The 11,923-nt window shown below is 35.6% G+C and overlaps 1 protein-coding gene across 1 annotated transcript in view; it reads right to left on the bottom strand.

The window, feature by feature from the left end:
* Positions 1-11,527, bottom strand: part of LOC143228497 (cationic amino acid transporter 4-like) — a 45,182-nt gene extending 33,655 nt beyond the window's left edge. The window contains exons 1-2 of the mRNA XM_076459748.1: positions 11,122-11,527; positions 1,468-1,913 (exon numbers count right to left, since the gene is read on the bottom strand). Of these exons, the coding sequence (XP_076315863.1) occupies positions 1,468-1,913; positions 11,122-11,227 (552 nt within the window). The 5' untranslated portion in view covers positions 11,228-11,527. The remainder of the gene's footprint in view (positions 1-1,467; positions 1,914-11,121) is intronic.
* Between the last annotated feature and the right edge of the window lie 396 nt (positions 11,528-11,923).

Below are 11,923 nucleotides of genomic sequence, written 5' to 3'. Positions count from 1 at the left end.
CAAGGCAGCTACCTAAAGTTCCCCTCTTCTTCTTTGTGGGTTTTGGGTATGTTGAATTTTTGCATGCCAGGAGGTCAAGTACAAGACCTCTTCCTCCATCCCTAACTTAGATTGTTGTACATGACTGTTGTTGTAGTGCTTTTTGGGCCATAGTAACCCACAGTACTCCGGTCCTTTTCAGGACATTCTCCATGTATTGTCTTGATTTGCCTGTTTTTATTGATGTTTTTTTCATTATTACTTTTTTCTCTAAGGAGTTTGGGATTTGTTTTGAATTTCGCGTAAAGTCCCGAGGGTTATCTGCGTTAGCCGTCCATAATTTAGCAGTGTAAGACTAGACGGAAGGCAGCTAGTCATCACCACCCATCGCCAACTCTTTTGCTACTCTTTTGTCAACGAATAGTGAGATTGGCCGTCACATTATAACGCCCCCACGGTTGAAAGGGCGAGCATGTTTGGCGCGACGGGGATGCAAACCCGCGACCCTCAAATTACGAGTCGAGTGCCTTAAACTCCTGGCCATGCGGGCCGCGGGAGTTGGGGGCTGTATAAATATTTCCATGTCTACTTCTTCAAGATGATACCTCAAAACTACAAAACCAAACGGTTGACCTACCAACAAACGTGTCACACAGGTCTGTTTTACTGTTGTTGTTTTTTAATTTTCAAATACTATATTTATTCCTATTTGCCTATATTCGTGCCTGGGACTCTGCAGTGTAAAAAAATAAAACCAAAAGCCTGTGCAAAAAAATATAAATAAAATTCGAGCACACCTACTAAAGTCCTGGCTACCTCTTTCAAGAGTAAAAGTTTAACCTGCTGCGACATATGGACATCGCTTTTCCAAGAAAGCGAACAACAGCAATAAAAAAAAAGTACTATCCAAACTCGAGACAAATGCTACTTGTTTACCAAACCTAGAAGAGTAAATAATTTTTCAGTGTGAAAAATCGAGTTTTCTATGATTCACACCTCCATAGATATCTAAAACGTGTTGCAAAGAGCTTACTCATTCCATCACTAGAGGTCCTTCTTTGAACAATGTTAACCAAAATTAGTGAATAAATGGGTGCTTATATGTGCGTTTATTTTAGGGCAAAGCCACATTTGGCTATCTGCCTTATACACCGAGGGAAATCGAATCCCGTATTTTGGGGCTGCAATTCTGCGAAGATACATCTGGCCCAAAGGGGAACCTTGAGTAAATATCTGCTATTACAAAAAACACTAAAACTTTGGGAAGCAAATTAATAAAATTAGTCAGAAAGGATATCTAACAATAAAGCTATAGAAAATGTTACTGCTAGATGAATATTGGTACACAAAAAAACGATAAAGCGAGAAAGTACAGACAAAACATCTATAAATATTGTGATCGTAAACCTACCTTTAAAGGACACTACACTGAAGACATTACTAATTATTAAAAGTTAACATAACTTAGGATTTATGTTAATTACCTACCCCACCAGGGCCTTTAGTTAAAAAACCTCCACTTTCTGTCCAGTTTCTTACGTCACTATGAAGAGATCCAATAACCACAAAGAACATTGCTGTCAATGTGGAAGATGTCACTAAGAAGCAACCCATCCATCTGCTGTGACGAAGGCCTAGGGCTACGACAACGGCTGGGGCAAGAACTAGGCCCAACGCCAGAATATCGGGAACAGTGTCCAGCACTACCACACGGCCAAGCACTTGCTTGAAAAAGCGATGGACACTCATTCCCGTTAAAAAGTTAATTATTGCACTTTGTACACGGCATACTGCTGCTAGCGCCACCAGGTGTTGAAGAACCGAAATCCATCCTATTAGAAACGCTGCTAGTTCGCCGACTGATTGGTAGGCGTAGGTGAAGAGATTATTGGCTTGTTGCGATTGGCTGGTGATAAATTCGGTGATGCACAAACCTGGAAAATAGAACCACTCGTGAACCATCGATTTAAAGCTCTCAGTTATTTAATATGTAAGTTAAAACATACAAATAGAAATTACACCATACATTTGGCTGGTGCATTTAAGCAAACTAGAGCGAACTTTTAAAGTCACTAGAAATCCAATACCGAATAATATTTTTTGTGTGTGTTTTCTTACAGCAAAGTCAAATCGGGCTATCTGCTGAGTCTACCGAGGGGAATCGAACCCCTGTTCTGTAGGGGTGCTTTTTCTTCATGAAGGTTTTTTAGTAAACCAGAGCCAAGAGCGGTCACATAAACTCTGAATATACCTGGTTAGAACCTGATTGCATGCCACAATGGATATATTTTAAAGTCACGTGAAAACAGTTTCAAGTGTATGGCTGATTATTATACATCTTTAAGAACAAATAATAAAAATTCACACCCCTCTTCCTTTTTTATTAAGTTAAGGTTACGCTTCCCCCAATAGACACATCACAACAACAATAGTGTAGAAGTTGTTAATTGTGCCCCGTCTACTACCGTAAGTGTCCTTGTGGTATTGTAAAAACACTGTTTTGATGGTACAGAGTTTATGTCCTCAATATTATGCAATAATTGTTCGAAACCTTTAAATAGATCAAAACTCACTTGCAAAGATTAATAGACTGTCACAGCCAAGTAAATAACTTTGGTGAAAACAAAAACTCGCTTACTAAACACTTCTTAAATAAATATATGAACTATTATCTATTTTCAAAATCTATTTTCACACGTTCTGACGACCCAGTATTGGGCTGCGACCTATAAGCTGAAATATTGTTTGAGGGTCTTTGTTAAATTAGGTACCAAGTGGTCAACTAACTCTCCTGTTTCGTGATTAACATTTAAGTGCTGTGATAAAGTACTAAGTCATTCAAATAGTAAATAGACGACAGCCAGCAAGATTCTTTACTAAAGTGTTCCTCTAGTGGTAATTAGAAATTACAGCTTGTCGCGTTTTATAGCTAAATCATTTTTATTAGCAATGAAATCAACCCAGTCTTGATTTTAAAGTTTAAAACAAAAGCATACAAACTTAGCTGTATAAATTACCGCATCTCTCACCGTTCGTGAACAACAGGTCAATAAATAGTGTTAAACTGTAAATTTGGGTTTATATGGTTTACAGAATGGATAACAGAAAAGTGTGGTAAGGTAATTCTCGATGCATTAAGCTACAGAAACTTTAAAGAACCCAAACAAAAAGAGCCCTGACTAGCTGAAGAACTAATCAATAACCAATACTAGAAACACTGAACGTATGTATAGACAAAGGTAAGATGAGATGGATCTGACTCATAAATCAATCTGAGAACAGTACTCCAACTGCACTCGCAGTTGGAGGTTGTAGGTCGATAAACAACTCTGAAGGCTAGTCGTATACAAACAATACTTTTAATAACAATGAACATGCCGCTTGCATAGATTGTTAAACAAGAGTAAGTAACACTCGCAGATGATAATAAGAGAAGAAACAACAGTCGAATAATTTTGTGTAGAAATACTGAGAGTCTGTAATGGAGTAACACTGAACAAAACGATTAGAAGGACTGACAAACAATACTAGAGCAACACTGAACAAAACGATTAGAAGGACTGACAAACAATACTAGAGCAACACTGAACAAAACGCATACAAGAACCGAAAAGCAACAGAGTAACAATGAACAAGTCCTAGATAAGAGTAACAATGAAAAAGACTGATCAAACAATAAGATAGAAAAAACATTTTAATTATTTAGATACATAGTTTTAAAGCAGATTCGGCCACGTTTGACAAAATAAAGTACCCTGCATCTCAGATACATCTTGAGAAATGTGAGGAATTAGTGTACTGTTTTCTGACAGTACTGGTTACAGGGAATTTATTAAACGTTTTTAAAGCTGGGTAACCATAACTTTGTTTATTTTTCATTCATGTTGCTGCTCGGCTTTCTTCAGTGCAAGAGTTAATGAGTCCTTACGGTTATAATATTTATTGAAACAATAGCCGATGTCAGAAGTTGGTAATAAATTTTGTCTCTTATATGCTACAAAGTTTCACTAAACACTTTATAATTATACCACTTTCTTGCTGTGCAAGATATGTTTTTGCTCATCTTTAAACCTAATTAAAATTGAATGAGAAATTCTCATTATTGAACATACCTAATGAATTATACATTAAGGTATGGAAGAAGCGATAACAGAGCCAACGATGCACGGTCATTATATGATAATGAAGCCATCTCGACAGATAATTTCCATATTTCCTGTCTGGCTACAAATTACCTTGCTACAAACCTTAACTCTTCTGTATTCAGAAGTTTTTCTATACAGTACTACGCTTCTTACTTCTTGCTAACGACGAGGACCTCTTAGAAACATTATGCTAACTCTTAGACTGAAGGAACCTTATTCACACATGTCATCTTTCTGCAAAAACAGATGTTTTAGACATAACTAGAACGCCACTTCTGTTACATATATAACCATATCCATCTGTTTGTAGAAAAACCGTTTTACATACGACCAGAACACTTGCCAGCAGAAATGATGTTCTAAACACCACTACATCAATCATTTATCTGTCTACACAAGAAGACATTTCCAAACATCATTAAAACACTGCTTATCTGCAGAAGAGACGTTTAACACATCACTAGAACACTAGAGAAGCAAGTTTGAAACATCAATAGAAAAACATAGAAAACACGTTTTAGACATCTGGGAAAACCACAAGAGATATTTGAGGCAGGTTTGTTCTGTAAGAAAGCTCGAACTAGTCAATGTAATGATCTCTTTGACAAAATCTTGAGATCGCAGCAGCAGATGTGTCCTTGACTCTCCATGTAGTAATGACCACAATAAGTAATCTGGGTCTCTACCCACTGAACGAGTCTCGTAAAAACGTCACAGTGATGTCATTATCTTTAAATTTTAAAAAGGAAGTTGAGATTTAAACAGAATCTGCTTATAAAACTCATCACTTTCTTAATGATAACAGGAAATTTTCGTAGAACGCAAACTTAACGAAGGATTTACAATTTTTAGGTTTATTTTATATTTTTAATTCGAGGATATACAGAACATAAATGTTGTCCGAACTTTAGAAACGTGATCATGCTATAAGGTTAACGGTCAAATCCATTTATTCTTTCATAGAATAATAACCACAGAGTTGACAGGCTCTGTTGACTATTTATCCATCTAGTTTATTAGATAAAAAGTAGGGACGGCTATGAGCAGGTAGACTTTTGTGTTGAAAGGATAAAACTAAACAAATGAACATTGTATCTGTATGTATATGTACAAGACACTTCAGTAGTCAAAATTACAATAACGTATCTGTATGTATATGTACAAGACACTTCAGTAGTCAAAATTACAATAACGTATCTGTATGTATATGTACAAGACACTTCAGTAGTCAAAATTACAATAACGTATCTGTATGTATATGTACAAGACACTTCAGTAGTCAAAATTACAATAACGTATCTGTATGTATATGTACAAGACACTTCAGTAGTCAAAATTACAATAACGTATCTGGTATGTATATGTACAAGACACTTCAGTAGTCAAAATTACAATAACGTATCTGTATGTATATGTACAAGACACTTCAGTAGTCAAAATTACAATAACGTATCTGTATGTTATTATCCGGTACGCTAATTTTCCTTTCATCGTAATTGGATGGAAGCCACAAAATAACGAGACTGAAATGAATTACAGAGTCAGTCTGATCTTGACTGGAATTGAAGTAAAGAAAGAAACTGTACATAAAATAGACAATATTTACCACTCAGAAGAAAAAAATGAATTAAACACGTGCATATCATGATACCTTTACTAGGAAGTTCTCAAAAAAGAAAAATATGGTTAAATCTCTTCTATGTGTGCTTTGTTCTGAGAACCCATGCCTATATAAATATGAGAAAATAACGATATACTCTTCTGAATATAGGAATTACACAGGCATATGTTTCTCATTTTAAAATATGTAAGATTGTATCCTGCAGTTATGATCTGGAAATTGAAAAACGTTATATCTATTTCTACAAGAATATTTTCCCAAGATAAAGTACACGTGATACTCTAGTTGAATGATAGAAGTCAATAGGTAATTACGGTGTGAGGTTTAATGTTTTATGGACCGACATTCTGTATGAAGACTATATATACTATATGCGTACGAAATGTTTTATACTAAATAAAGGGTAGAAAACATGTAGTATGCCTGCACACCATACACTTCCTGTAACCCTTACCTGTATGGTACTCCAGCTGCTCCCAACTTTTAAAATAAAACAAACAAAACATTTGCATATCTAGTCGAGAAGTTGATGTGCTGTATTGTCACTACGACAAAATAAAATAACACAAAAACAACAAGAAATCCAGCTTTATAAAACCAGGACGTTCAACATGGAGTTAAACACAATATACTGATAAAAAAATTATATATCCCATTATACAAAATCGCAAAAGCAAAAATAAAAATAAATAGGAATTAAAGATCAAATATAAAATATCAAACTTATTACACACAAGTCTTCTCTTATAAAAACATAAAATACAAATATAAAATATCCAACTTATTACACACAAGTCTTCTCTTATAAAAACATAAAATACAAATATAAAATATCCAACTTATTACACACAAGTCTTCTCTTATAAAAACATAAAATACAAATATAAAATATCAAACTTATTACACACAAGTCTTCTCTTATAAAAACATAAAATACAAAAATAAAATGTGTAACAAAAATAGTAAAATAATTCTTTTTACTCTGAAGATCAAAATGTGCAAAGTAAATACCACACATAAAGCAGAATAAAGACAAATAAGTTCGAATACAGTGGTACAAAAGAATCGTTTCGGATAATAGGTTTGCTAAAAGGTAAAACAATTCACCCAACCCCTTAGGAAAACTGGGTATTTTCCTTCATAAATAACACACTAAAACAAAAAAAACTAAAATAGGCTTTTTACAAAAAATAAACCACGATAAATAAAAATATAAAACTAAACCTTTACCAAATAAACATTATTATTAAATATAGTAATTCGTGATGACAAGAAACCCACCTGAAGTAAAAATGTATCTCAAAACAGCTGGTATGGGTATTAAAATAAAGTAGAGTTTGTTAACCTGAAAATAACTGAAGAAGGTCGAAATGTTGTCCTGTACTTTATTTTAATAAAAGTGTTAATACTCATACCAGCTGTCTTGAGATATATAATTAATATAGATGTTGAGTCACAGTAACCTCGTATCTAATAAAAAACCAATAATAATAAATACAAATTACGAATAAAAAGTAGATGAGGCTTACCACAAACAATTAAAATCACATTTCATATTTACACAAATAAGAAACGTAGGTTTTAGTTATTCGTTGTAATTTTAAAGATTACACACAAGTGCTTGTTATTTATACAAAGGATGTAACTTAACTTGTATTACGTCGATGTAATTTGCACACACAGATTATGGAAAATAAAGAAATAACTGATAAAACGGTTTATTCACAGAAACAATTACTAGATCTACAACAGGAAGTCTTCCAATGGAGCAGTCAATACACGACTAGCTATTTGTCTTCTGGAACATGCTAACATGAGCTATCAATGTGGTAACTTTATAGTAAAGTGTTGACCTTATTGTTGGTTTCTCAACTGAAGATAGACTGGCTACATTAGGTCTTATAAATCACGAAAAAAACAGTGCAGTTTGTTTATTGTCTAAGCGTCAACACTGTGGTAGTTTTGTATTATTCGATTAATCCTGTTTTTGGTTTCTCACACAAAACTGCCAAGTTACCATGGAGACAATACCTCTCTTCTTCCAGCTGCTAAGGAAGAACTAAATACTTCGGGTGGAGTCCTTCCTCCCTGATATAATTTGTTTGTTTGTTTGTTTTGGAATTTCGCACAAAGCTACTCGAGGGCTATCTGTGCTAGCCGTCCCTAATTTAGCAGTGTAAGACTAGAGGGAAGGCAGCTAGTCATCACCACCCACCGCCAACTCTTGGGCTACTCTTTTACCAACGAATAGTGGGATTGACCGTCACATTATACACCCCCACGGCTGGGAGGAAAATATAAAGTGGCCAGTCTTTCATCAATCTGGACGTTTCACCCATATAGCGATATTTAGTGACACGTTGGTGCTTTGCTACCCGCTAGTACAACGGAATGTCTACGGATTTACAACGCTAAAATCAGGGGTTCGATTCCCTCTCGGTGGGCTCAGCAGAGAGCCCGATGTGGCTTTGCTAAAAGAAAAAAAACATACACAAATGGGTGCTTCTCCTTCTATTTCAGAAAAGGCTCAGTAGATGATATGGATACTTTTACAATACTGATGTGAGAAATTCTGGGAGCTCTACACATTGGTTGTCGATGTCTGTATCTCATTGGTTGGATGAGATCTTACCTCTGGCAAGGTATTCTTTTACTTTAGAATGTTGTGTTCCATCCTCACGTTAAGTTTCAGTTTTGTTTTCCCACCTGAAACCTGCCAATGGGACACTTTAGGATTATAGGCTGAGTTTCTAAGGGCTGTACCATGGTAATCTACAAGGCGGAATCCTCTAGTTATGTCTTGATAGCTACAGTGTCATAACATGCTGCCATCTATGAACAGTTAAATTTAAATCATTTTCTCAGCTCAAAGAAAATAACGAAGAACTAGCATAATACAGCCAAAGTAAAACTCATTACGTATTAATGGTGTTTACCGCGAATATACAAATAAACATTCAGGCTAACCCGAGCAAAATAAAATGTTTCGCACTATCTGGCATTTACAATTATAAACACTCTCATCAACCATAGGTGAACAAACAAAGTATCGTATCGTCATACGAAAGTCAATCCACTTATTTCGGTTGATACAATAAAAAATAAATCAGAATTGCAGTGGATAAAAAACCATTATATGAGAAACAATAGAAAGTTCCCGCTTCACTTGGAGTTTTATAAACAAGATATGACATCGTGTGTCTGATCTTTCTAATATTCTAACAACAAAATCACATTTCGACCATAATGGTCGGCACAGTTCCGACAGCCCATTATGTAGCGTTGACCTTGACAACAAATAAACAAGTAATTCTACTGTTAATATAGACAGAGTAAACAATTCTTACTTAGTACTGGCAAACATTACAATACAAATTCATTCAACAGCTTGAAAAGTATGGGTTACAACGTCCTTCTAGCTGAGATTTATTTCTAGCGATCATTCCGTTGTGAGCTAATAATGTTTCAGTTACTGAATGTACTGTCTGAATAAGACTACATAGTGTTTCAGAAATATGTTACTGGTATCAACCAATGTACAAATACGAGGAAGATTGTTGATAACGTTATCAGCACAAGTTTGTAAACAACACACAACATCCCATACTGTAGATAACAATACACGTCTCTGAGTATTACTAGAACAAAATATCTGTAAACAATACACGTCTCTGAGTATTACTAGAACAAAATATCTGTAAACAATACACGTCTCTGAGTATTACTAGAACAAAGTATTTGTAAACAATAATAAATTACTCTAAATATTACTACAGCAAAGTATCTGCAGACAACAATAAACGTGTTTAAATGTTACTACAGCAAAGTATCTGTAGACAACAATAAACGTGTTTAAATATTACTACAGCAAAGTATCTGCAGACAACAATAAACGTGTCTAAATATTACTACAACAAAGTATCTGTAGCCAACAGTAAACGACTCTAAATATTAGTACAACAAAGTATGTATAGACAAGAAGACACATGGATCGAGGATGTTATCAGTACTATACAAATCACATACGCCAGGACACAACTGGGTTTGTACGTAAGACTGGCAATGTACTTCTCTAGTTTTAATATCGGAAGTAGATGTAAGCGGAAGTGCGATAGGAAAATAAACCTCACTTCCGACGCCTGACCAAGGTGGAGCTATTATCTCACAATGTAGATGTTTATTTTATGCAGCGCCTTATGTTCTGTTTAATTAATGGCGTCAAGATAACGAAAATCAATGGTCAACAATTATTCAAACAAAAAGAACACTCAAAATGGAGATAAGAAATTACTTATTTCTTTCCCGAACGTAAGACGTAGGTCACCCACTCAACGTTTCTTTACCTATTGTTCACCCGTGATCTAATAACACGTAGCTTAGCAACGCAACGACACTTGAAGCATGATCTCGACGTTCTTGACTTCGCCGAGTCTGTAGTGTTGCAGTGAGAAGTTGACTCAGGTTGCTAAGCAACATGCCAGTACTTGAAACGGCCTTGAAACGTTCTTCAACGTTTCGACAGTTACTCGACTGAGAAAGGTCAAACTGTTGAGTGTTTCTGTTGCTCACACATTCCTTGCTCTGATCGATAACAGCCGGGCTCGCTACTTCTAGCTGACGAATAGATATGTCTGCATCACACTAGATATAATAAAAATTATTGTAGAGCGTTTGGCTTCGGTAAGAGCGACATTACGGGTTATACGTTTAAATGAAAACAGGAAAGTATAATAAACAGGAAACCAAGAGCTTACACTTTCTAAACCGTAGAAACTGTAAGCTTGGCCCCGATTTAAGTAACATATCGAAACTGAAACTAAACACACAATGGGAATGTTTTTTTTATTAGAAATAACATGATGTTTAATATCAAAACTGAAACCAAAAAGACGATGGAATCAATATGTATATGCTTCTCTTGGTTATATGGAAGTTGTTTTCCACTCTATAAGTGTTTTGGTTTATTTCGTGAAAACCTGAAAAATAACTTTCCTGCAGAACGCAGCTGTTCTCCGTCGCAGTTTTCAAGCTATGATTTGTTGCTAAACAACGATTACTACAACCAACCCACATTTGGTTGTTTACAAACAGGTGTTCTAAGTGCTGTTGCTACGGGCCAACAAGGTTAAGAGAAGGTATGTTTTAATGTTACATGAAGTAATATATAAATATTTATGAACTTTGAATGGACTGAGTTTCATGGAAATATCGAACACGTGAAATCACGTGTATGAAATAAATACAAGTATAATTGTATTATAGAATAGTCTTTGTAGGGTCGCAGTACTATCTATTGACACTTTCTAAGGCATTTAACACAAACAAGATACGTCACTGACTCTAAACCACCCCGTTCCAAGAGATTTTACTACTTACCAGAAAGCAAACTAGCTACCAGGGCTATCAGAAGAGACGGAATGATTCCAGGTCCGGCTACAGTCGCTGACACTTGACCGATGACCACAAAATCACCAAATGCCATGGCTGAAGCTAACGCCGTGACCACTAGCCACGGCGTGTTCAAAACCCGTCGGTCCCCAACTTGGCGCGGAGCCCGGCTGTAGTAATATATCGTTTAGTGCGACTGACTAATGAACACAGTCGACGTAAGGGTTTGTAACATTCCATGGTCAACCTCTCAGTGAGACTGTCTTTCCAAGACTTCTATCATGTGTGGTGTAAAAACATACAAACTAACAACGAGCAGTGAGTGTTCATCCTATCTCCGTACACTCTGAGGTATGCGCTGACTCAAACCATTGTTCGCAGCTTGTTGTCCGAACCAGCTGCTCGCGCGCACGTGATACGTTGCTGCTCATGAGCGGATGACAACAAAATAAACCAATAAAATAAAATGTTCGCAGCATGGATAAGCAGAGAAATGGTTAGTACAGAGAATATACCTCGTGCAACCTGTAACAGTAACAAACTATATACATAATAACAGAGCACCACGTTAAACATGTAACAATAACAAGACGTACATACTGACAGAGTGTCTCATTAAACATGTAACAGTAACAAGTTATGTAGTGATAGAGTACCTTGTTAAACATGTAACAGTAACAAGTTATGTAGTGATAGAGTACCTTGTTAAACATGTAACAGTAACAAGTTATGTAGTGACAGAGTACCTTGTTAAACATGTAACAGTAACAAGTTATGTAGTGACAGAGTA

The sequence above is a fragment of the Tachypleus tridentatus genome, chromosome 10 (genome assembly GCF_004210375.1).
Source record: "Tachypleus tridentatus isolate NWPU-2018 chromosome 10, ASM421037v1, whole genome shotgun sequence".
Classification (NCBI taxonomy): Eukaryota; Metazoa; Arthropoda; class Merostomata; order Xiphosura; family Limulidae; genus Tachypleus; species Tachypleus tridentatus.
Note: the sequence above shows the minus strand (reverse complement) of the source record. Positions and strands in the feature narration are given on the sequence as shown.